At 43.6% G+C, this 26,790-nt stretch overlaps 1 protein-coding gene across 6 annotated transcripts in view; it reads left to right on the top strand.

The window, feature by feature from the left end:
- The window catches only part of gramd1a (GRAM domain containing 1A), a 35,935-nt gene extending 11,140 nt beyond the window's left edge, over positions 1–24,795 (top strand). For all 6 annotated transcript variants that reach the window (XM_080005523.1, XM_080005519.1, XM_080005520.1 and 3 more), the window contains 18 exons: positions 2,943–3,150; positions 4,598–4,618; positions 5,327–5,411; positions 6,413–6,516; positions 7,167–7,262; positions 7,749–7,829; positions 8,378–8,496; positions 10,799–11,084; positions 11,195–11,345; positions 13,032–13,178; positions 14,567–14,688; positions 17,858–18,000; positions 19,108–19,211; positions 20,263–20,484; positions 21,856–21,940; positions 22,567–22,674; positions 23,198–23,318; positions 23,411–24,795. In XM_080005523.1, coding sequence (XP_079861649.1) covers positions 4,601–4,618; positions 5,327–5,411; positions 6,413–6,516; positions 7,167–7,262; positions 7,749–7,829; positions 8,378–8,496; positions 10,799–11,084; positions 11,195–11,345; positions 13,032–13,178; positions 14,567–14,688; positions 17,858–18,000; positions 19,108–19,211; positions 20,263–20,484; positions 21,856–21,940; positions 22,567–22,674; positions 23,198–23,318; positions 23,411–23,512 — 2,094 coding nt within the window. In that variant the 5' untranslated portion in view covers positions 2,943–3,150; positions 4,598–4,600 and the 3' untranslated portion in view covers positions 23,513–24,795. The remainder of the gene's footprint in view (positions 1–2,942; positions 3,151–4,597; positions 4,619–5,326; positions 5,412–6,412; positions 6,517–7,166; positions 7,263–7,748; positions 7,830–8,377; positions 8,497–10,798; positions 11,085–11,194; positions 11,346–13,031; positions 13,179–14,566; positions 14,689–17,857; positions 18,001–19,107; positions 19,212–20,262; positions 20,485–21,855; positions 21,941–22,566; positions 22,675–23,197; positions 23,319–23,410) is intronic.
- The last annotated feature ends 1,995 nt before the right edge of the window (positions 24,796–26,790 follow it).

The following is a 26,790-nucleotide window of genomic DNA, read 5'->3' as shown; positions in this document are numbered from 1 at the left end:
TCTATCGGGGGAGTCCCGCGCGCCTTGAGAGCCGGGAGCAACGGAGGGGGATCGGACACCGCTGCGTCTGCTGCCCGTGTGCACCGCTCGGCAGCACCATATTGATAAAGAGTGTGTAGCAGGCAGCGTGTGGACGCCAGCTTAATGCCAGAAACCTCATGACATGTGCGAGTAAGTGATACCGAGCCTTAAATGACGTTGAACGGTCGCCGGTTGTGTTTTAGCCCGATGGATCTTTTGTTGTTACCGGTGCGTACGCAGCGCTCGTTGCAGTGGGGTCGCTGTTATGTCCATCCCTCTGGGAACATGGGTGGGACATGCTTGCTGTCTCTGGTGCTGGGGGAACAGCGTGGACTGTCTCTGGCTGAACCAGAACCCGGTCGTAGGTTGCATCCCGCACAGTCGCGTCCATCCCCGTCTAGCGTTTCCCCTTCAAACCTTCAAGATAAATTGTGGTTTAAAAATGTCACCAGTTGGTTTAATCGCGTCGCGTTACGCATTGTGGGGGAGAAAAAACGTTGGATCGTCGGGTCATCCTAAAAAGATGCCCCAATTTGTTTAAAAAAAAAAAAACGTTTTTAACTTTATATTGAGAAATCAGTGTGTTAATTTTAAGTTTTAGAAAGAAATATGTGTGTGTGTGTGTGTGTGTGTGTGTGTGTGTGTGTGTGTGTGTGTGTGTGTGTGTGTGTGTGTGTGTGTGTGTGTGTGTGTGTGTGTGTGTGTGTGTGTGTGTGTGTGTGTGTGTGTCTCTAAGCAATTGACCAAGGACTCCAATACTATGAATTTTAGGCACGTCAGCGTGTGATCCGTTGTGTAATTATTAAGTAACTAACGACTAACTTGATGTGACTCTGGACCCGAAGGTCCATCAAACAAAGTCCTCCTGTTCATCGCTCTTCCAGGCGGATGGAAGTGCGGAAGGTTCTGGTTCTTTTGGAGGATTTGGTTTGTAAACATACCGACACAGATTCACACAAGCACGCGCGTGATTAGGTCGCCTCTTCAGGGCGATGCGCGCTCCCGAGGAGCAGCAACACCACAAGCTCATTAACAATGTCCACTGCCCTTGGAGCATGTTGGTCTCATTCCACCTGCCATACTTCTAAAGATAGGTGCAGATCGCTTTTCGCAACAATCAAATATCACCGTTTTATTTTTAATTTTTTTTACAGAAAACCCGCAATATAACATGATTATATTTAGGGGGTGAGTATTGGTGATTCATTATTTATTCTGAACTATGGGTTGATGATAGAAACAGCCTCACAAATTAGTTGACATTTACAGTTCACAAGACCTTTCACCTCATCTAACTGTCTTAATAGATTGACATTTCGTTACATTCCATAATTGAACCTTTTTCCAAAGCAACTTAAAATAAGTAAAAATGTTCCGTAGTAGCCAGCTGTACACCATGTGTAGCCCAACGAGGTGGGTCTTTGGTTAGCAGCTGTGAAAGATGGGAAGTGATTCAGCCGTTCTGACAGAATTAGATCACTGAACACTTTAAGACCAGAACGCAAGATTTAGCTTAAGCTCTCATGTGCTCAGCAAAATCTCAGACAATATCTAGTCCCATATAATTGTCTCCCAACTAATGGTATTATCTGAAACCAAAACTCGAGCAAGGGGTCAATATTTTTTATTTTTTTGCCATTGTGGCTACTAATTTCAACAGTCGGGGCCGTTGCCGTGGAAATTCTGATATTTGCTCCCTGTACACCCCCTACCTCCGATCACCAAGGCAACGGCAGCAGGAACCGTTTTCTGGCAGCCTTGAGCTGTCTAGTTGGAATGGAAAGACACTGTGATGGAACCAATAGTGGTCAATGCAAAGAGTTTGAACGCTAATGTGTCAAATAAAATGCACAATAATAATAATAGTAATTAATTAAAAAGAAGAGAACATTAGTTGCACAGGAATGTCTTTTAAGGCTGCATCTCAAAAAAGTCAAACCAATTAAAGGAACACAATTGGGTCTAGGTATCATTGATATTGTTTTGAGACCGGTACAGATACAAACATTGACTAAACATTGAGTAGACAGTGACCTTGATGCCAGTTCCTAAAAAGTCTTTTTCTTTTTTTTATACCCGAAATTCTGAGTTAAAGCTCATACGCCGCTTTAAAATAAAAGACCCTCTGGCCTCGCATAACTCAAATTCGTTATAAACAATATCAGTACAATTTGGACGACACTTGAAAGTACTGCGATAACCAGCACTGACCACAAAGCATCTAGGGTTTTTTTGTTTTTTTTTGGAGGGGGGTATTCTTGATTTTAGATTGAACAAATAATCATAGCTCTTAAACACGGATGGTCAGCTCCTCAAGCACAACCATAAATGTCCTCGCGTCCGTTCAACAGCACCTGACTCCAAATATATGCCTCGAGAGGTGCCATATGGATAAATTTATTTTTGTGTCGGAGTGGCCAGGAATTTTTTTCAAGTTGACTGCTTGGATGAAGTCCGTGACTGTTTTGCTTTTGCAAAAGAATGAAGTGCAGTTATGGTGGCTGTGTTGTGGTGTAAATATAGCCGTTTTCACAAGCCTAGGGTGGATGTGAGATACACATGTTTTGGCAGCAACAGAACCCTCTTACAGATGAGAGATACACATTTTTGCCTGACTCAAAATGTGTCCCGGAAACTTTTTTTTTTTCCATTCAAGAAAAATTATTTGTGGTTATTTCTTACAATCATTGTACTTGTTCAAAAGACCCTACTGTTGCTGCTTACCTCAGGATCTAAACAGATTTCTGTCTTTGTCCACGCTCTTGAAAATCCGAAGGAGCCGAAAGAACAAAGTTTAATTTTTTTTTTTGCGTTTATGCTACATTTGAGCAGTGCTACAGTGAGACCCGGAGGGATGAAATATGAACGAGTCTCTGCCGTCTTCCTGCTTCTGCTTACTTCATTTCCTTGTTCCTTCGCAGTACGGCCAGCAACTCTCCACGCAGCACCCCCGGCAGCTCCCCCTCCCTGCGGCGCAAGAGGCAGGGGGGCAGGGCCAGCGAGGGCGAGGGAGGGGAGAAGGGTGTCGGACAGCCCCGCTCTGACAGCCCCCTGCCCTCCATCCCCTCAGCCTCCTCCCTCACCTCTGCCTACCCCCTCGCTTCCAGACACTTCAGCCGCAATGCCAAGGTAACATGGCTGGTGGGTGGGCGCGGCAGGTCGTGAGAGCAGAGCGACCATTGTACCCAGCAGCTTTTGTGGCGAAATGTAGGGCTGGGTCATATGGTGGATTTATTGGGATATAGTCGTAGGAAATATAACACAACACCCCTAACCCTAACACTTAGACACACAATGAGACCATACACAATACAATAACACTCTCAGGCTACGTCCACACTCCAAGCCTTAGTGCTCAATTTGGATTTATTGCTCTTACTTAAAATATTTGTTTTGTTTGGCTGTTCACCAAATTTTTGAAATGTGGCCAATATCAGATTCCAGCGTGAACGGGTCACGGCCCTGAACTGACCTATATACACAGAAGAAACAAAGACGTCACATGCAGCACGCTGTCGTACAGCTGTAAACATGGCAGGCAAATACACCCCGTGGTTGTCAGGCGGCATGGGACCGTGTACCTCGGCTCAAGCTTGCGGATGAAATGTTTAAATCCAGACGGGGCACGGTGCTTTTTTCGTTTCGTTCAATAAGGAAATAAAGTAAAATTAAATAGAAACACAATCGGCACAAATTGCGCCCCGATCGTTACCTCAGAGGACACACACACACCCACACACACACACACACACACACACTATTTTAGGCAGAATTCCGACTTAATTCTCAAAACAGAGAGCTAAATTTTTTAAATTGTAATTTTATTTTTTGTGTCTCTGGTCCCTGAACATTTTGTGCCTCAGGTCCCTGATAATCAAAAGGTTGGCAACTCCTGCTCTAGAGCGACGTAAAAGTCGCATCAATTCCAATTTGACTGTTCAGACTGATGTCGCATTGCAAAAAATCCAACCTGTATCCGATTTAGGATCGGATACAGGTTGGATTTTTTTGATGCGATATTTTTGGCGTTCACACTGTCATGATGCTGCTTTGGCCTGCCGTGTGAATGTAGCCCAACATTTAGGTCATATTTGAGTGGGTATTGCTTCAGGATGGTCATTGACTCCCAATGATCAAAAAAAAAAAAAAAAGGTTGAAGTTAAGAAATACCAGAGTTTTTATTTAACTTATACACTCCCAGTTAATCTAGGGATCTTAAAACAAATCTACAAAACCTTTTTGTATTTTCATGACCTATACTGATACAGTAATAACTTTTAAGTTATTAATAATAAAAACAATGCTAATAATGAACAACAACAACTGTCTCAAAGAATCACTGAACTGAACTGACATTCTGGTTGTAGTGTTATTTTATTTTGTTATGCAGAAAGGTTTTTCGGTTTTAATAGCTCCTGAAAACAGTGTTCGAGCCTTCAACGTTAAATTAATCTGTCATCATCATGTGCATGGATATATGTTCCTCAACTGAAGGCTGTATGCTAGTTTAACCGTTATCCTGTTGGGATTTGTCTGTCACTGATTATTCTGTGTTGTTTTTTTCTTTCTCTTGCAGAAAATGCAGAGCTGGTACAATGTAAGTGTACATTTGGAACTATTCATTCGGCCTTTACACACCAGGGCTCTTTATTTAGCTGATGGCAGGCTGTTCCCAGATGAGAACAGGCTGAAACTACTTGACTTAGGAAAACAGGAGCAGTTGGTGCTGAAAATAGGATACAGCTCTCGCTCTCCCTTCATTCCTCCTTGAATCTCGAACGTCAAACCATTAATTCCTGCTCCATGATTCAGTTGACTGCCGTAATATAATAACAATAATGCATTTTATTTGTATTGCACTTTTCATATACAAAAGTAGACGAAGTTTTGGTGAAAAGATGTTGAAAACTTAAAATACAAATGGATAATAAAAAAACCAAACAAAATGGTTAAGTGCAGGTCATCAACATTTAAAGCCCATGCAATACAGATTTTAACCAGGATTTAAAACCATCCACTGATTCAGCCACGCAGACATAATACTCCATAACACTCAAAAACTCCCTAGCTCCATAGTTTGGGGGCCATAACAGCAAATTCAAGGTCTCCTTTTGGTCAGAGATTAGACACAGTCACAGTTAGAAGGCCACCTTGAACTGTTGTTGGGCTTTAAGCGTTACATGAACCCTGCCATGCACGGCCTTATAAATATTTAAAATAATTTTAAAGCTGTTAGCTAAACAAGTAGTCAGCTAGCAAGAGCTACAGTCACAAGTTTTAGTTTCCCTCAATGTTCTGTCATCAGGTCCTCAGCCCGACTTACAAACAGCGAAACGAGGATTTCCGCAAACTGTTCAAGAAACTGCCAGACACGGAGCGACTCATCGTGGGTAAGGAGCGCACACACACACACACACACACACACACACACACACACACACACACACACACACACACACACACACACACACACACACACACACACACACAGTGTACTGACATGATGTCAAAAACACTAACTTTATGACGTTCCATGTTTGACTCCATGTCCCTCTGCTGATGGAGAAGCTTTCTTTAACGTAGGTTGCACCCAGTCAATGTCCCAGCACCGACTGCTGTCATTTCACTTCCAGACCCACCAACACGCAAAGCGAAATGGTGTTGTGTCCGTTAGAGCTGCCCCCCGATGGTCAACGTGTCGAATCATCAGTCGGAAACTCGTCAGTCGACCGAGATTTGAGCAGTCGTGTTTTTTTACTTTGTTTTATTTTATTTATTTATTTTTTATGATTTTTTTTGTCTTCAGTCAGTCAGTGTTCATAACAATAACAGGATAAAACAGATAGAAGCTTACAAAATGCACACGGATCACATTTCAATGAGGAATTATAAAAAAGGGAATCATAAATATATTCTGATATGTGTGAACTGAACACAGCTCTCTGTGGGGCCCAATCGCCGTGCCTCGTTCCTCCAAATAAAAAAAATTAAAAACAGTGTGTTTTTAGTTGTTTTAAGGGATGGGTATCGTTAAGCTATTAACAGTCCCATTGCTCTTACTTATTGATCGGGTAGTTTTACTCTTATCAGTTCTCCACCTCTGACAAAAATATTGAGATGCAAAAATTAAAATATTTGATTTATTCATTGGGTTTATTCGCGGTTTTTCATCGTGCAATTGTATTATTAAAAAAAAATCTACTTATTTAAAAAAAACAACTCATCAGTCAACAAAACAATTTAATGCAACACATGCTTGATGAAAATATGTCTTGTTATTAGTGTGGGCCTGTCTTTCTAACTGGCTGAATCTGCCTCTCTTACGGTCTCTTTCATTATTTCTCTGTCCGTCTATGTCTCTCTCTCTCTTGTCCTCTGCTGTCTCTCCCAGACTACTCATGCGCTCTCCAGAAAGACATCTTGCTCCAGGGTCGCCTCTACGTGTCAGAGAACTGGATCTGCTTCTACAGCAACATCTTCCGCTGGGAAACCACTGTGAGTCACACGCACTCCACTCTGTAGATATCACACTGCTAATCAGATAACAATTATATGTAGTGCACTAATTTGCGGTCAATAAAGATACGTGCAGGTAATTTGTACAAGATGAAAACACACATGTAAATCATAAACAAATTCACGTGGACTCTGGTTTCACGGCTCTATTACTCCAAACGTCTCACTGAAGGAGCTTAAAGCCGCACACTGAAGGAGCTTAAAGCCGCACAATCACCAGTATCTTTGAAGTGACTTTGTGAAGCCTGCTTCCGTAGATGTCGTCGTTGTTGATGTTGTCGACTGTATCCACCTTTACGATCTTATACCTAATTACCCCTCTAGTGTTCCTCGTAGTAATTATATTATTGTTTTTTTTATCACATTTGAATACTGAGAATGATGTGAAAAAACGATCAATGTGGCGATTCATGTACACCTGAATTGGTTGGTCACTGCCCAATCTTTCAATACTATCCCTTAACCTTATTCCTTTTGTTTTAAGTTCATCCAGTTTTTGACTGTTCCATTGCTTTCCTACTTCACTGTGTTTTACCAGTGAAGCACTTTGGGAACCACCGTTTTTGAACATGCTTTATAAATAAAGCTCATCTTTATTACTAAGACGTGCCCTCTGACGTCCTCACCAGATCACCATCTCTCTGAAAGACGTGACCACTCTGACGAAAGAGAAAACGGCCAAGCTCATCCCCAACGCCATCCAGATCAGCACCGACCACGACAAGGTCAGACGGGGGGGGAAACTGGCAGCTGGACAGACAGCTTGTCAAAAGTTATGGCTAAACACAATGACATCATTTTGTTAAAAATGTCCTGCCATGTTTACCTGCACTGTGCCAACTGATTTAGTAATAAAAATCCAGATGCTTGATTCAAATTTTGAAGGACTTTCTGAATTTGAAAGTTCCACCTCTGCTTCATGGGAGCAAAAAAAAGAAAAAAAGGAAAATGGAGCCAGCCATACCCTCTACGACTCTGTAGTGGAACAGGACTACAAATGACAGTGGATGTTTATCAAATGTTATGTGTGCTGCTGAGGCGTTTATAAAACGAGCTGAGTCCCCTGTATTTTAGGATGACACCCTGGAACAAAGCAGATGTCCAGGAGTAGGCGGCCGTCTAACTATTCAATTGTCACCTAACGTCCTTTAACCCCGCTCCTCTCCTCTTCCTTCCTTCTTTCCTCCTCCCCCTGGTATTCACCACCTCAGCATTTCTTCACGTCTTTCGGGGCACGGGATCGCAGCTACATGATGGTTTTCCGCCTGTGGCAAAACGCGCTGATGGACAAGGTACCGGCCTCCCTTCCTCTCTCCTCTTACCTGGGTGTCACACTGCTTCGTGTAACTGGGGTACATATAAACATCCTAACATGAAAAGCAGATGAGATTTTAGATTGAAGACAAGCCAGAATCCGTTTATATACAGAGTGCAAGATACAGGGGTTTGCTTCGGTCGCCCAAGTTAATTTAAATATGAGAGTAACTGAAACGTACAATTAACAGGGACACTTGGCCTTCATTGTATTGTCCTTCAGTATGAAGTCCTTTTATTATTTTTAATTTTTTGATTCTTGGTCGATACAGTATCTCACAGTAACTGGAGGTGTAGTGGAAGAGAGAAAGTGTATTCCCTCAAGGAAGTTATCTTCTAACTTGGAGTTGTTTTTTACTTTTTCGGCACTATCCTAAAATAGGATTCCCAACACAGGCTATTTTAAAGTTATGACGCTTCTGTAATTCAGAAATTCTAAATAATCTTAGAATTCTTCTTAAGTTCAGTTATGAAACTTGATTCTGTAATACCAAAAATCCTGTTCTGTTCTGTTTTGTCCCCAAAGCCTCTCTCCCCCAAGGAGTTGCGGCACATGGTCCATCAGTGTTACGGCACCGAACTCGGCCTCACGAGTGAAGATGATGACTATGTGTTGCCTGCCACCGAGCACCTGAACGGCCTCCTGTAAGTAACTACCTGCCGGGTTGAGCGGTGTGTGACGCTGTTGTCTCGTAGCTCTAGTGACCCGGGTTCTGCTCTTATCTTTGGTGTCTGTCTGCGTTCTGTTTGTTTCTAGTAAGACGTGCAGGTTAGGCTAATTGGAGACTTCAAAGTGGCTGTAGTGAATGTGTGTGACCCTATGATGGACTGGAGAGACGAATGGATGGAGCGAATGGATGGCTGTTTTCTGTCTGTCTTCAGAGAGAGTGTGGATTGTTGTATGAGAGGTTGCATCAGTCAGATGCAGTAAAATAGAAAAAGAGGAATGAACGACTGAAGAGTTGTGGTAGATGGCAGATAGAGAGCAGACAACTGTTACTTAAATAGCTGCCGAGCTTCTTGGCCGCTACCAGGCTTGGGTGCAGAATTCCAATCGGCGATCACTGGTGGGCTGTGATTGATGATTCTATTGGGAAGGGTTGGGGGGATGCTGTCTCCTCATTACAGAAGTGAAGGATTTATTATTTAAAGTAAAGTATTTTCACAAAAACATCCAGTTTTCTCTCAACGGGCAGACGTGTGTGGCTCGGCACGGGACAGTGGGGGGGGGCACTGTTTTTTTTGTAATGGAACTGAAGGGGACAGTCCCTTAACTCAGTTGTGTTAAAAAATAATGTTTCATACAAGTACGAAACAAACCAAAATAAATTGATCTAAGATAAAAACATAGGAATACTGGCATGGGAATTGGCAAAAAAAACTCCACTCCAGATCTCTAAGATAGGTTTTTTTGTTTTTCATACAAGTAAGAAATGAAGGAAACAAAACAAATCAAAATCTTTCTCTGTTAGATTATATAATATATTGCTATACAATAATCACAATATATTAGATTTGCATATAGAGCATGGAAGTTAGATCCGATCACAAGTGGTTACTCGAGACGCATGTGGAGGCGCATTCTAATGCCAGGTTTAAACAGACTTACTTAGAGCTGTCCACTTGTGATCGCATCACCCAAGACGCATGTTAATGCCAGGTATAAAAAGACTTACCTAGAGCTGTCCACTTGTGATCAGAGGACCCAAGACGCATGTTAATACCAGGTTTAAACGGGGCCATAGTCGTCGTCGCATTCTATTTCTGTGGTTGTAGATGATTCAGACAATACACTTCACAGTGAGGGACAGAACACAGTCACAACTCTGAGAGGGAAAACATCACAGTCATTTTTTTATATGCAATACAAGAACACTTAAACAATGAACATTACAAATATTAAATCCAAAACTGCTCTGAGCGGAGTGGAGTGCCTCATCTCTCCCTTTGGCCCTTGCCACTCTCTCCCTGGAGGGAGATCCTCGGTAAACTGCACTAACACTGTTTAAATGCTCAGATTTTTCCTGGCGGATTTAAAAAAATAAATAATAATAATTGCCTGTCATTATTGTCAATCGGCCATCAATAGAGTTGATTGGCGATTGAATCGTCAATCAGCCCAAGCCTATCCACCACAAACGGTTGTTTTGAAAACACAGTGGGTGGACAGCCAAAATGTGTGTACATGGATACAAGCTATGATGATACTTTAGAAATTCCGGTTGGTCTCCAGTAGTTTGTTTTCGCAACAACATAGAGAGAAATGTAATATTATTGGTTTAAAATGTAGGTGTATGTGACTTGCATAACAGCGCTCACTGAATAAAAGCTGTGTATTTTGGACTCCATTACACAGCTTTGGAATAATTCTGCTGTTTTTTTGTCTACCAACGTGCTATTGATTCATCAATTAAAACCCAGCTTTCTGAGATGGATCATGTTCTTTATTCACTGAGATTGCTTATTTTGTTTCATGCAGTGTTTCTATGTCCCACTATTTTATGTTTTGTGTTTTATCTTTTTCCATTGAATCGTATTTCTTATCCACCGTGCAGCCTCTCCCTCCCTCTTTAAAAGGAAAATTCCACCACAAAGCTGCGTTCAACTCTCTTTACAGATGGGGGCGTTACTGTTTTAAGTGTCTCCAATGAACTAAGCATTAAAATGCACTCTTAAAGGTGTTGATGATCACCCCTATAAGAAAGTCACTCAACAGAGTTATTATTATTATTTTTTTTTTCAATCTCGTCTCTTTAAATATGGAGTAAGACCCTGACCCTAATAATAAAACAGAAAACAGGCAGAGCTGTCTTTCTTATTCTCTTGGTAAACAGCATTTCTATTGACAAATCCAGAGTGGAACTTCTCTTTAGAAACTTTCACACTGCCACTCTACCAGCTGCTCCATCCCTCTCTGGCTCTAACATATTGTGCCCCCTCCCTCCAGGCCAGGAGAAGAGGACCTGCTGGACCTAAGCTCTGTGTCGCCCCCCTCCGCCGGCAGCTCCCCCCCAAACCTGCTTTCCTGCAGCCCGGCCTCGGCCCCCAACATGGGGAGCTCCTCTACCCCATCGTCCACTTCCTGCCTCCTCATGGAGACGCCCTCCTCCTCTGGCCGGAGACACAGCTCCGACCCCCTGGACCCCAGCCCCCACAGCTCCCACAGTTCACTCCCGGCAGCCGCACACACAAACACCTCAGCCTCCGCCCCAGCTTCAGCCACCGCCTCATTTGTGAGTGCTGTGTTTGGCCCGTTCCCTCCAAGTCATGTGATGCTGGTGTCATTCTACGTCCTGGTAACCATGGACTACATTTATATTTTTTATTCCCTCTGCTACCTTAGAATCTGGAGGAGGGCGGGGAAGGTCTGTCGGAGTCCATCAATCACATGGTACCCCCACCGGCCACAAGCATGGGCAACCTCTCACTGGACATCACCAACGACGAGGAGCTGCCGACAGACCCCAGCAACTCCTCAGACACTCAGGAAGAGAGTGAGTGTTTTTGGCTAACATAGCTGCAGCTACTTGGATCAATGCTCCTGCTTGTCCGTTGCTCACAAACAGTTCTGTCATTCACTTCAGTGCACTAGTGCAGGTTTGACACTGAAAGAAGAACATGTTTGCTAAAAATAAATCCTGCTGTCAAAAAGGAAAGTCAGAAAAAAAAAAACGGGAGAGTCTGTCAGTGGGTAGAAATCACAGATTCCACTGTGAAAATAACTTGACATAATTGTTGATGTGGCTAATTAATATGAGCTAACTTTTGGCATGATATTAAGGCTAAATACGGTAGATGTATCTGGTGCCAGGTCAGGTAGAGTCATCAGCCACCGCTGTCACCCCAAACCCCTTTCATGGTCCCAGACGGACAAGAAGGTGAATGTGAATGAGTGATATGTTGAATAAGTTACTATAACAGACAAGAGAAATTCACATGTTGGAAAAAGGCTATCCTCTCTTTCACTACCTGTTTATTTCAATTTATAAGATATAACGAAAGCAGCGTTTAATGTCCCGTTCATCAGGTCATAATACGGTGGCAACTTACTTAATAAAAGTAATAAATGGGTATATACATAATAAATATAATTTATATATATTTAAATGTCGACATTTATTTAAGAAATAACGAGAAGAAAAAAAAGTCGTTGGCTTTGCATACTAAAATGCAAGGGGGGCAACCAAACTCAACTCAAAAGCGGCACCCCTGCCTTGTTGCTTTCATTTAGTTAAGACCTCACGCAGACTTCTCTACAACGACTGTACCTCGCTTAATTCTGAACCAATTTTCATGAAATGTAGTTTGTTATAAACATGAGAAATTGAACATGATACTTTTACTGGAATTAAATTCAATAAGAAAGGAAGGTTATTTTTTTTTCTCTTTTTTTTTTTTTTGTTTTGCTGATCCTAAAATTGATCTGCTCCGTGACTCAAAACCGTGATACGATCCGAACCGCGGGATTTGTGATCCGTTGCACCCCTATTATATAATAATAATAATAATAATAATAAAAATACACAATTTGTTTTCCTTCAGAATAATTGTGATTTGAAAAGAATGTAATGTCATTTTGTCAAATTTCATATCAAACTTTACGTCAGCCTTGATTTTTATTTTATTTTTTTACCAGCCAACTGGTGTGAAAGCAGCTCCACTCTTATCTCCAGCTTCCTTCCTGATGTGATTCAGCAGGACTTTGCTTTAGTCAGCTGCTAAGACAGCTGTTTCACCCGAGAACCGCCTCAGTTATTGCTGCTCAAAGCTCTTTTCTGTGCGTTCCTGTGAGTGATATTGTGCGCGGCGGTGAAACTTCCTGGAGATAAATCATTAGAATTTCTCGTGACGCTGCGTTTCCCAAATCGCCGTCGATAAGCCTCGGTTTAACATGTCTCAACCCAATCTAACAGAACCTTTTGGACCTAACTAGCTGTCTAACGTTTGATAGATTTCTTTGTCCTTCATTTTCTCAACATATGCCCACGGAGGGATTTAGTGCCTACTTTTTGTGTTATTCGCCTTACAACACAAAATAAACCTATGTTGAATTTGTGAATTTTGCATTCACAATGAAGTGGATCCTTCACCACCCACAAAGTAGTCGCTATATTTAAAACCAGACTTCCGCACATTCCCAATATTCCCACGGTTCTGCCTCTTCTGCACCCTTCTCCCAGGTGAAGTGGAGTCGTTCTGCGCTGATCTGGGCGGACGGCTGCACATCAACACGGTGGTTCGTATGAGCGTGGACAAGCTGTACGACCTGCTGTTCTCCGCCGACACACACTTCATCCAGCACCTCTTCTCGCAGCGGCATTTCACAGGTACGGACCTGTCGATCTCGGCTTACTCCGCCGCTTGTATCCCCGAACCGGTGTCCTTTTTTAATTTTGCGTGGACAAACATTCAGCTAACAAAAGGTCCGCCGTGGCCGAACCCCCCCGACTCAGAAGCCTTGTGGAGGAGGAGCAGGCATGTGATGTTAAATGTCGGTGTGATTGCTATGGCTTCCTTTCGTCGTCTCTATCTGTCGCTGATTGTCGAATGTTACTGATTTTGCCTTGATGGCAAAGATTCTCCGGAGTTCTAGATATTATAGAGTTTTTTTTATTTTAAATAAAAGTTGGAATATTTTTACACGGGACTAGTACGAATCGATGTTTTGTAGAATTCCCCAGGATTATTGTGGTCATAGATTCCTCTGTATGGCCCGACACCAGCTTATCATAATATCATAGCCCTTCAATGATTATACCCAAATAACTGACTCCAGCGTTGAAGAATGCTGCTCTTTACGCAATAACTATATAATATTTCTATTTCCCCACACCGCTGACCTGCTATGTTACACTGAACACTGCTGTAATATTTGGATGTTTCAAAACTTCCCCTTCACACACACTCTCTCTCTCTCTCTCTCTCTCTCGCTCTCTCTCGCTCTCTCTCTCTCTCTCCTCTGTAAACTCACTGTAGGTTGCTTTTTTTGCTCCACTAATGACCTCTCTTGTTGGTTTACGCAAGGCTCGCCTGTGTCTTCCCCTCGCTCTTTATATTCATATTGCCTTCCTGTAACGCGGTGCCATGTCTTGCAGTGTTATTATATATTATTTTCATTATGTAGTTAATGAGTCCAGTCCCACTCGTCTAAACACTGTGAGGTTTCCAGAGACGAGGGAACTCGTTGAGATGAGTTTGTTTGGTTCGCAGCCTACTTCCGTCATTGCTTCCTGTGCCAACCCGGAGCCATTCTTTGGCTCTAATTGAGGCTTTTTTTTTTTTTTTTTTTTTTTATGAAAGAGTTTGCTCACTCTCTTTCTCTCTCCTGCATTCTTTCATTACTACACTCCCCCTGCTGCCTCTCCTTTCCATTCCCTTTATACATTTACAATGCGTTCCTCTCCTCCGCATCTGTTCATCTTTTCCTTCTCTGCCGCTCTTTCTATCTCCTTTTATCCTCATCTGCCCCATCCTTCTCTTGCTTCTCTTGCTTCTCTTTCCCTCCAAATATTCTGTCTCTCCATTTCTGTTCCCTTTCTGTTGTTTGTCTCTAACATCATCGCTCTTTTCCAGTCTTTGTCGTGTACTTCAACTACTCTGGTTGTTTTTTTCTCTCCATCCTCCCTTTCTTTCTCTCTCAACTGAACCGCTTTCTTCTTTCTTTCCATAATTATTCAATTTCTTCCCTCTCCCCCTCCCTGTCTGTCTCTCTCAGACCTGATGGTGGGTGACTGGCAGCAGGACGGCAGCACAGGGAACAGCAGTCGCATGCTGAGCTACACAATCTCTATCAACAACCCACTGGGCCCGAAGACGGCCCCCGTGGTCGACACTCAGGTCAGTCATCTTACAATGTGAGCTTGGAGATAAAATTATATAATTTGTCTTTAAGCTCTCATATATTGTTGGGGAAATTTATATATCGTCATATTGTGATATGCAATTTTGCATTCCAAAACATTTTTCATGATGTGGGACTGTGGGAGTCTCTACCCACCGGTAGGGGTTTTAGGGAGGGAGTGGCACTGGGGCGCCGACATGGCGTGAGTTGGTATTATAACGATAAATAAAAAGGCTCACTGGCCAAAACGATAAATAATAAACAGCGTTCTACCCTCCCGAACGTAGTGGATAACGGCGACTTTTACTTGGACTCCGGAGACAAGGGAATCTGCCAGTAGCCCTTGGTTGAATTTAGTCTCCACATGGTGGTGTATGAGGGAAGTGAAGCCTGGCAGGGAGGAGAAAACATCAGAGAGATGAGTGTGAGACGCTGAAGCGAGGCAACGCTTTGACCTGGGGAGAGATGGCCACTAAAGAGGGCCACGGTACGATTGGCCGCCTTTGGAACCTCCGGCTCCAACTCATCTTGCTCAATGGCTGCTGTGGCCGGAGCCACAGACGCCCACTCCCTCCGTTCTTTTAAGAGGTTCATGTGATAAGTCTGCGTCGCTCCCTGCCTGCCAGATTATTCAACCTCATAATCAACCTCTCCAACGCGCCGTGTGACCACAAAAGGCCATTGCCACTATGCGAGCAACACGAACACCTTGTCTCCCAGTGCAGATTGTCCGAGTCCAGCCCCCCTGTCATTTAAGTGCCGCTGACGTTCCAGAGCCTGGAGCAAATTCTCCCGTGACAGCTGCCCCAGTGTGTGTAACTTTACTCTCAGGTCCATCACATACTGGACCTCGTTATTACTGGTGCTAGGCCCTCCCTCCCAGTTTTCTTTAATTAGGTCTTGCACACCCGGGGTCTACTGCTGAACAGGAGGTCATATGGAGAAAATCACGTGGAGTCCTGGGGAACCTCCCGCACTGCAAACAGGGGGTCTAACCACTTGTCCCAATTGCGGCTATTGTCATGGAAAGAACTTCCGAATCATGTCTTTCAGCGTTTTAGTAAAGACATTAAGGAAGTGCCCTGGTCGGTCAGAATTTCCTTCGGAATTCCGACTCAGGAAGCAACTCCCTGATTTCTCGTGGCAGCACCTCCTTAGGAGCTGACAGGGGACTGAGAGGGGACAGTACGAGAAGGGGAGACAGCGTCCCGCGGCACCTCCCCCTGGCCGGGGAAAAGGGCAACACCCCCTGCGACACCCTTGGGTACGACCGAAGGTCCTGCCGAATCCTGCGTGGGTGGTTGGCCACCACACGGATCTAGTGGACCACCACGGACACCACTGACGCACATCCTCTGCTGGGTTGTCGGGATGGGCTGGGGAGCCAGCAAATCCTGTGTGGGTCCTGGGGCTGGATGCAGCAGACACCGGGACGGTCTCCTCCGGGGCCAGACGGGCTGTGGACCCTCCGATTCCCGCGTGGATCTTGAGGCTGGACACAGAGGACCTCCAGACAATCTCCTCCAGGATGCCGGGAAGGGCTGGAGAACTGCCAAATCCCGCATGGGTCCTGGTGTTGGACACAGGTGGTGGACACTGGTGGTGGTGGGCCTGTTTTGCGTGCTCGGGCACCTCCTCCTCCCCGTGGTGTCTGTGCCTCCCGGAGACGGCGGCACAGACACCCCCCGCTGGGCAGGGTAGGGATTCATCCGGTCCTCCCAGTAGACGGAGGAGAGGGAAAACCCGCGCCTTGGTCTCATCTCATATGCAAAAGCCAAACCTTAAACAGGATGACTGCAGGAGTTACCGTCAGTCACACGCATGCATGTGTACACGATATAGAATTTAGTAACAGAACAGGGCTGTAATGCAACATAACAATTGGATGTGAGCCGTCTTCAACCTTTTCTAGCCCAAGGACCCCTTGGTGGATAAAGAAACAGAGCAGGGACCCCCTAGATTAAAAAAAAACTGTTATGTTGTGTTGCATTTTAAGCCTGGCCTATAATAACATATTTATATATTATTAACCTATTTATGTACTCCGTTATGATGCTTACAGTTCCTGTGTGTTTTACCTTTCGATTTACATTCATTTTTTGTTCGTTTCCTACCCGTATGAAACTAAAATCATAAACATAACTAAGAGACGGTTCCACTCCATCCCACTCAGTTGGGAAAAGTTTTTATTTTAGATGTATTTCCATTAGTTTCCCGCTTGTAGTGAAGTGAAAAATTCCAAACTAGAGAATAAAAATTCACAAATCTGACATAGGGTTTGAAATGCTTTTCAGGCTAATTATTAAAATCTAGTCCAGATTTGACTACTATATGTACAGTAGTTTTTATCCAGACCTGGTATTAAATGGCCTCTGTGTAGGGTGGGGCAAAAAATGTGAAATCCACCTTTTCTGTTTTCACAAAAAAAAAAAAAAAGTTTTCACAAATCTGGAAGAGGGTTTATAAGCTGGTTAATATCAATACAGTAATACAAACCATTAACCATGAATTTTAATTGAAGTTCAGCCGTGCACCAGTTATGTCTGTCAGAGACACAGAGGGTTTGGAATCCACCATAACATCAGAAGGCTGTGAAATGTACTCCTAACTTCAACTTTCTGATGGCCCATCAACCTAAACAGTAGGAACTCACAAGCAGGACAGCGTCCCTTCGAGGTGATTATTGAGGAACACAGCTGTTCTAGGGTTAATTGTTGGAGTTTACCCCATATTATATTTTTGTCTAAAATACATTTTTAAAATTGTCACAAAAATAACTGACAAAAAAAATAAATTAGGGGACCCCCTGCAGTACCCCTGAGGACACCCTAGGGGTCACGGACCGCCAGTTAAGGACCACTGCCAGAGAGTCAAGTGAGAGGTAAAATAACAGAGAAAGGGAATTATTTTCCTTCTCCCATCTAAAAGTAGGACCACATTCACCTGACTCCAAGTACTTTGAGCAGTTCAGACTGATTTCCTACTGTGAGACACTTGACAGGCCCTGCTCTAGCTGTCAATCAACAGCTAATTCAAATCCCTGTTCCAGTACAATCTCTGTATTTTGAAGCGGTGACAATGTCTTTGCGTTCAGTAAAGACTGGACGTGATGTTCTAGCGTCGGTCCTTTTCCTTATTTGTTCCTCCATTTATTCCTCTCTCTAGACTCTGTTGAAGAGCAGCTCCCGTGGTGAGTGCTACGTGGTGGACTCTGAGGTCATCACGTCGGGCATTCCCTACCAGGACTACTTCTACACTGTCCACAGATACTGCCTCACCGCTGTCAATAAGAACAAGAGCCGCCTCCGGTACGCCGACTCATACAGTTTAGGAGTTTGCTCGAACTTTGGACTGCATATCTCTTAAAATGGGTTGATTTCTTACCACATCTAACGAAATGCTATGCTCCCCTGTGTGCGCCCCACCCAGATTGGATTTGTGCCTCACAATAATTAATTATTTACATCAGCATTTGCTTTAAAAGTAGATGTGTATTATTTATAGAAAGTTGTTTAATTGTTTCATTTTTGAGATCAGAGTCTCATTGACACTGTTGAACTGCAGTAAAGAATAGCAACCCCGCCCTCCCTTGGTAGCAGCGGGTTAAAATTGGGGGCAGGGAGATAAAAAGTGTGAAAAATGAACAAATTAAATCCGTATCTGTAATACGTTATGCACAGCAGATCATTTTTTTTCAACTGGGGAATGGGGGACTATCACTTAGCCATGCAGTATTCCGTAACGGCTGAGTTGTGTTTGACAGAATGCATCGGATTTACTCCACTTTGTTTGGCGGCCTTGAATGTATAAACAAGTTAATTAAATCGGCTTTGCCCGAAACGCAAATCCCAAGTTATTATATCCTAATTGATGACTTCATCCGATCACTTTTATCTGACTGCAGTTCGGTCACACAATCATTTGCGGCAACAAAATGCACCATAAATGAAGTTTTAATCCAGCGCTTCCAGAAATAGCAGAGTGTTCCGAGTTTTACGACTTTAAGAACCAAGAGTGACTTTAAGGATAGGATTGCTGTTTATCATATATTGTTTCCTGTCATTTATAACTGTTGATGGTTATTTTCATGATAAATTCCATGCAAGTTCAAGTTCAAGAGATTATTTATCACATACAATACCCTCCCTGCGCGCTCCCCCCTATCACCTGTTCCACTTCTGCATTGTGCAAACAAGGAGTTAAAAATTAGGGCCGCGGGGGTTAGAGCGAGCTCGAGTTTTTCAGTGTTTGCGCGTTATGGCCGCACTGAGCAGCGTGTGTGTGTGTGTGTGTGTGTGTGTGTGTGTGTGTGTGTGTGTGTGTGTGTGTGTGTGTGTGTGTGTGTGTGTGTGTGTGTGTGTGTGTGTGTGTGTGTGTGTGTGTGTGTGTGTGTGTGTGTGTGTGTCCCCGTCCAGAGTGTCTTCAGACATTTGTTATAGGAAGCAGCCGTGGAGTCTCGTCAAAGCTCTGATCGAGAAGAACACCTGGAGTGGCATCGAAGAGTATTACAGACACATGGGTGAGTCCTGCTGCTCTGACTCACTGTACCTCCGGTCCGTCTCTGCACAGCATTATAGGCCTATATCCATAATATGTTATGCAAACGCGTTCTATAGCTTGTGTATCAGAAGTACTTATAGTATATCAGTAAGTTCAATTGCCAATGACTTCTGCAGATATTTGTTGAACACGCGTTCAGAGTGGAATACTACATTTCCCACCAGGACTAAAATACATGTTAGTACTACCAGTCTGCTGAGCGATGTGTGAATTTCTTTTAGCCTCAGGTGTCGCAACAGTAGAGTCAATAGTAGCAAAGCCAATGTCGGTCTTTGCCATATGTACGCTTTAAATAGTTTATTTTTTGGTTGACTATTCAGGTAACTAGGAGATGAAAATCCACGTATCCAGCTTTTATTTACTCATTTATTTATTATACAATTTATTGGGTGATCCTTTTAAGCAGACTGTATTATGATAGAGGACACGTCACACCGAAGCCTCAATGTGAGACGTTGGTGATGACGGCACAGAATGCCTGAAACGTGGCGTTTTGGTGGTCATATCCACCAATCACACTGTGAGGTTCACGCTCGTGTTGAACGCCGGAATGTCATTCTCTCACGGGGCGTTGGCAGTGCGTGCATGGAAAACAACCCTTTTCAGTGTTTTTTGGAACAATTTGGAACCATTTTTACAATACCTATGCCTCTATTGGTGCATAGCTATTGTAAAAACTCTATTGAGAAACAGTAATAATATTGAAAATAGCACATGGGTAGATTCAGTACTGGTGTCTGGTCCTATACTGCTCATGTAGCTATACTCAGAAAATAGTTGGATCCCAACATAAGGCAACGCACTTTCATCGTGTTTAATGTTTTAATTTATGTAATACAGTATCTGATGTGATATCTGAAGTTAAGATAAGGTACTTTCTATATCTGATGATACTACCATATCACCACAAGTGATTTGTTATGTTATTTTGTGTCTCGATTAATGACAGTAAATTTCCATTCTCGCTCTCTATCTCACGTCTATCTATCCCTGTTTTTCTCCCTACGCAGAGAGTGAAGTTTGCAAATTAGAGACGCTACTCCAGTCTGAGGTTTCCGTGGTGTCAACGGGCGAGGCGGTGAGCGCCGACGTCGCCAAGACAACGCCATCGCTGCGGCGACGCAAGCGCAACTGCTCCCGTCGCCAGGGCGAGAAGGAGAGGGAGGGAGCGAAGGCGGGTTCCCCGGAACGAAGGGAGAGGGGGATCGGCGAGGGGGACAGGAGAGAAGCCGGTGAGTCCGCTTTAGGTTCCTCTGGGAGAAGAAATGCACAATTGATAATCCGCAACCATTACAGCCAAGTGTTGAACCCAACGCCGAAGTGCCTTTAACGGCAGTTCGGGTAAGTCGGGCGCTTCAGAAAACGGCCGACTGAATGGAAGTCGATGGAAGAAGAAGAAACTTCTCAGTAGAAATATAGAGTTTTCCACAAGACTTAAGGGTCTGAAGAGCTGGTTAGAAGTTTACTTCTTCTAACCGGTGTCCAGGTTGGGATTTTGAAAATTATAACCCCGTAAAAGAGAATATTAAGGCCTAAGGAGGAACTTGGTTGGCAGGTCTCTTGCTCGCCTTCCAATTCACATTCAGTGAGCAAAAATTTAACTTTATTATTTATTTTTTATGCGTTTTTCCCCCTTAATTCCACCATTATGCAAACCACCCCACAGTCCAGGGGCATACATATACAACGAGAATTATCTTATTGTTAAAAAGGGGGAGTCGGTTGACGCTTACAACATCAATTAATTACAACATCTCTAGTAAAGAAAAAAAGTATATTATGTAAGCCCTTTCTTTCGAGCCTGGAAAGTCCAACTTCATCTCATTATAAGGATTTACTAAGCTGTTTAAACAAGTTTTCTCATTTAAACTACATATTAGGTCACTTTAATGAGATGCTAGAAAGTTATGTTATGTATCTTTTCTAAGTCATTTTAACGTGTTACTGAAGTTCAGGTCAGTTTCATTTAGGAGGATTTAAATGTCTATTTCATACAACACAGTCAATTAATTCTATTATATAATTATAGAACCCAGAATCGCTATTGTGGCGCCTCCCCTTGCGGCTGCCTGCGCGAGCACCTTGTGTCGATTACGCACATTTTGGTATTTTTTTTGTATTTTTAGAGCTTATAGAGCTTATTGTGCGTCATCACCGGGTGTCATGACATTTCACTGCATATTTGTATCACCGTATGTATATGTATGTGACAAATAATCTCTTGAACTTGATATATATATATCAAGTTCATATATATATATATATATATATATATATATATATATATATATATATATATATATATATATATATATATATATATATATATATATATATATATATATAATTATTTTTTTTTCTTTTTTTTTTTTAGGGAAGACATTTTATTCATTTCAGACAAGTAAATGACTTAATTCAGAACTGTGTTAAAAATAAGGTTTGTATGAGAATATTATTGTTTAGCAACTGAAAATATTGAAACAATACCCAGCGCTACATACTGTATTGTGGGTACATGGCTGATGTTACGCTGGCACCTAGTGGTGCGTTCTGGAACGGTGTCATTGAACTCATGAACAACGCTGCTTTGTCTTGTGTCTTAGGAGTTCAGTATATGAAGCTGGCAGAGCATTCACGTGGCGGAGGACAAAACAGTTTATCCACTATCCTGCTCATCGTTAGTTTCATGTAAGTTCTGACATGTGTGCGTGTATTTTCGTCCGTGTCTGCGCAAGGATCTGCCCCTGCAACAATCATCAATTCATTATTTAGGATTATTTAACAGTAATTATTCTAACAATTATTCAATAATCTCATTCATTCTGATTTATTCTCCGGGATTTTTCCAAAGCGGTGGAATTGGCATGGGGGTTGATGCCGTACTCAGAAATGTCATGTTTGACGGGCTCAAATGTGCATGTGAACATTCTTTCCCAGAGCTCTATGCCAAAGCAAACTCGTCCTGACAAATCCGATGGAACGTGCGCGGCTGTGACTTGATTTTTATCTCGGAAATTTCGCTCGTGGTTTTTTTCGTTTGCCGACGTTACCGCCGGTGGATATATCGTGTCCTAATCTGCCGAATTGTCGGGACGTGTCTTTTACTAACTGACTTCCATCGCTTCCCTTCTTTCCTGCTGCCTTTTCCATCCCTCTCCATGCTTGCATAGGATCTGTGTAAGGTAACCGTGAAGCATGTTTTGGCGCCGTCTCGAACCGCGACTGTGTTTGCGCATCTCTCGTCTCTACACACTGACTTTGAAATCAATTACCGACGTTCCAAACGTTGCTCTGTGTCTCTCCCCCCCCGTCAGTCTGGTGGTGCTGGTGGCGCTCAACATGCTGCTCTTCTACAAGCTCTACGCCCTGGAGAGAGCTGCCCACACGCTGGAGACCTGGCACTCCTACTCCGTCTCTGACAGGTAAACACGGCCCCTGGCAGCCGGATGCAGAGCCTGGTATCTGGCCCTCGAAGGCTCCCCGTGGAACTGGCGGCGTGAACGGCGCCAGTCCCACGGGGAGACTGGCCTTTGAGGAAGAGGAGTGTGGCATCAACGGTTTTGGCACGGTGACAGTTTGGACCATTTCAGGGCCAGGTCGAGCCAGAGACGGCCGCTTAGAAGGTCCCTTTCCGGCTGTGTTGAGGAAGTCTCAAAGCAATGTTATTTTTGTGTCCTTAGGAACAACATTTCACACTGTGTAGTTTATGATTCAGGAGTCTTCATCTGAAATCTTAATATGAGGATGAATTTCCACTCACATGCACGTCCGGTCTTGGGAGTCCTACTATGGAAAGATGCCGCCACAGTGAATGAAGGCGCTTCCCTTAAAGGGACTTTGCTCTACTCGTGTCAAACAATCTGACAGCTCCCTCCTTTCCTTTTTCCTCCTCTTCTCCATCTCCTCTCCCTCCCCTGTGTCTCCCGCCATCTTCCCCTGCCACAGCCCCCTGCCACAGACGGCAGGAGAGTGGGCACAGGTGCTGCAGCTCCAGAGACAGTTCCACCAGGCCCAGCTCAGCAAGTGGCAGCAGATCCTCCAGTCCTCAGTCACGCTGCTCGACCAGGTGTGTGTGTGTGTGTGGATGTGTGTGCGGGTGTGGGTGTGGCTGAAACATGCGAATAATGTTTGACGTCCCTTGCCTCCCCCTCCCTCCAGATGAAGCAGTCCCTGGAGAAGCTCCACCAGGGCATTGTTATTCCCGAGGTGCAGCAGGACTCTCCCACAGAGCCCTCCACAGAGTCCCTGACTGAGCCCTGAAAGCTGCTGCTCCTCTCTAAACTGGGGATGAACACAAGACGCTGTTTATTTTTTAAAGTATTTGGTGTAAATAATCCATCTGGAATTTAAAAAAAACAAACAAAAAAAAAACTCGTACACACTCCGACCTATATATATATATTTTTTTTTTCTTATTTTTTCTTATTTTTTCTTTGTTATTCTTTTGGACATCAGTGTGTGCGCGCTGCGTGCACGCCTCACGCACAGACCGATCACAGTATTTATTACAGACAACTTTATGATCTTTTAAAAAAAAAACAATTTTTTTTTCTTGTTTTGTTTTGTTTCTTTGTTTTGTTTTTCCCCCGAAAAAAGGTCATGTCCTCTATTAAGTGGTGAATTGTTTTAGTATTGTTTTGTGCTGCGTTGCTGTTCTAGCACGGACCAACGAGGAGCTACTTGTGAACGATTACCAGAAACAGCAATAATGACTTAAGTGATTCTAGAACTTTTTGAATGTTTCAAAGAAAAGTAGTGTATAATAATTAATTGTGTGTGAGTGTGAGTGAGAGAGTGAGTGTGTGTGTGTGTGTGTGTAGAGTACAGTAGAAATCCTCAATGTTACACCATCATGTTACATTATGTTTTGCTCTCATTATTTTGTTTTATTTTTGATGATTTCTCTGTTTGGATTGGGTGGCTCCCCGCTCACGGCGGACAAAGACTTGAAACGTCCAGGGTTACGGCAGCCTACAGTAGTAACCGGGGTTTCTGGCTTTGCGAGGTTCCTGTTCAGGGTTGCTGACGATCTAAAACCGGTAGAAGCAGCTGCTGTGCAATCCACCTGGACGGGACCCGACTGTTCGACGAAGAACCGAGTGAAAAGGACCATCCAGAACATTCTAGGCCAGGATGAAGAAAAAAAAAGGGACGACAATACTGCAGTATTCTGTTGTTACGCCAGCCCCCTCCACTCCTCACCGCCCTCCGCTCGCTTTTCTGTCCGCGCCGCAGTCTGTCGCCACCCCCCTCCTGTGGCTTTTTCGAGGTCGTCTGCGTCGACGTCGGGAAAAGCCGCTTGTTTCCTGACCCGTTCCTCCCCCCCCTCCCTCTGTCCCGCTCTCCCTCCCCGCTGCGCTCATCCATTCCTCCGCCGGCATCTTTGCTTTCTTCCCCCCTTTCCTCAGTCTGCTCGTTCTCCCCCTCTCTTCTGCACTGAACATCCCAGCTGTGGAAGCATGTGGGTCCTGCTGTGCAAGACCAGCCGTAAATAATGAAAGGATGTAATATTTATTATGGGGGAGGAATCCGGGCTGGGGGGAGATGGATGCGGGGCGGGTTTGGGTGGGAGGGGAGGGGGGGGGGGGGTGGGGTGTTGGAGTGTTCTGTAAAGATTTGATTGTACACAATGCCATGACAAGAAATGAAAAGATCTAAAATATGCAACAACTTATTTTTGGTCCGTGCATTATTGTGTCTGTGTCTCAGAAGCAATATTTACAATGTCTCATTCATCTCAGTTTTTCATGTCCATGCTTGGCGACTGAGTCAGTGATTAATATTTGTGATATCACACAGTCCAGTCGCAGATAATCGGACGCCACTGTCATTAATCTGTTTGTTGTTCTAGTTTATTTGCACACAAGACGACAACGCGGGTGTGACGCACAGCGAGGTTTACATCTTATTGGTTCGCTTGGGGAAAGAGTTTTCTTATTCTTATTGAAGTGTCTGACATTGTCCCACAGAAAATAAGCTGTCTCTACAGGGCAACTGGAGCATTGTTTTGCATTTTCCCACTTGTTTTTCCAGTGATCCAGTAGATTTAGGATTTGATTCAGTCCCTTTGTAACTCAGCAGCTGACTGTGGGTCAGAGGTTTTTTGTGTAAAGGTGTTGCGTGGGTCAGTTGTTGTGTTAATACTAAATGACCAACATTGTACCCGCAACAACTGAGCAAAAGGTCAGCTTAAGAAATAGATATTTGTTTTGTGACGGGAAAGAAATCGTTCAAGGTTTGGAGGGTCTGGAATGTCTTATCAGAAGGAGAGTCATTTAGAGGCGGATTTAAATCATAATGTCAAACTCGGAGCGATGCTCGTACATTTCGATCATCGCAATCATTTTGGGACAGTTTGACGGGTCTCGTTGAAATGGAATCAGAGTCCGGGGTCACAGAAGAGCTGTGGGTGGAGGGGGTGGATAAATACGCTTTTCCTTCTAATCGCTATCTTGGATTTATTTATCATGTCGTGTTTTTCTTTTACTTTTCGTCTCCTTTGAACGGCGTGCCACAGCATGGTGCACCACCGACACACATTCCTCAGCTCAATGCCGATGCGTGCGGGGAGGCCTTTTGGCTGAAATTCCAATGCTGTAGTATGAAATGCTCACAATAACGCCTGGCACATACGAAAATAAATATGTCGTCCTTTAACTGAAAAAAATGCTCCAAAAGCTATCGATCCTCCACGCCGAACCGCCGGGACTGAACCAAATGACCACTTTCATTTCCTTCTGCTGTCTCCTTTTTGAGGCGACCAACATTTCCACGCGTGTGAAAACAAGAAACCTGTTGATCCGACATGGGCGGAGCAAAGTGATGAGCTGGACAGCTTGATGTTTGGGTGGAGTTGAGTTCACCGCAGTGGAAAGCGCTGTCACGGCCTTAATACCACAGCTCGTTACAATCACGCAGCCGGTCCCTCGTGTCGGTGCGATCTGTGGGGCTTTGTCGGGTTAGAAACCAAAAGCTCTCATGTAGTGAGCGGACCCACACCACGACGCCGGCCGTTGTAACCAGTGTGAAATCCACAGGTCACCACGGGGGTGTCAAAGATAAGGCCTGAGTCCCGGATTCCGCCGATAAGTGGTGCAATCCGGTCCTTCACCTAAAAATATTTTGACGCTCCACGTTTAAAACCCAGTAAAACAGAATATGGTTTCATGTGAATGTGGGGAAAAAAAAATAAAATAAAGTTTTGACATATAATTGATGATTTTCTCATGAAGAATTTTAGTTTTACCCCTGGCATATGCTTTATCAGTCTACAATAATTAAGCAAATAACGAATAATAATAGTAATAATAATTGCAAATGATTCGGCAAGTTCATAAAAAGAGCTCATGAGAAAAAAATAAAATAAACCCAAAGAATAATTAAAAAAATAAAAAGAAACTCATGTGTGAAACAGCAGCGTTAGACTGTCACCTGGTGGTCATAAAAGCTGCAAACTTCACTGTACAGTGAAGTTTTCAGCGTTTATGACCACTGAATAACTACATTTAATGTAGTTATTCAGTGAGCAGAGGTGGAGT

The sequence above is a fragment of the Zeus faber genome (genome assembly GCF_960531495.2).
Source record: "Zeus faber genome assembly, chromosome: 8".
Taxonomy (NCBI): domain Eukaryota; kingdom Metazoa; phylum Chordata; class Actinopteri; order Zeiformes; family Zeidae; genus Zeus; species Zeus faber.
Note: the sequence above shows the minus strand (reverse complement) of the source record. Positions and strands in the feature narration are given on the sequence as shown.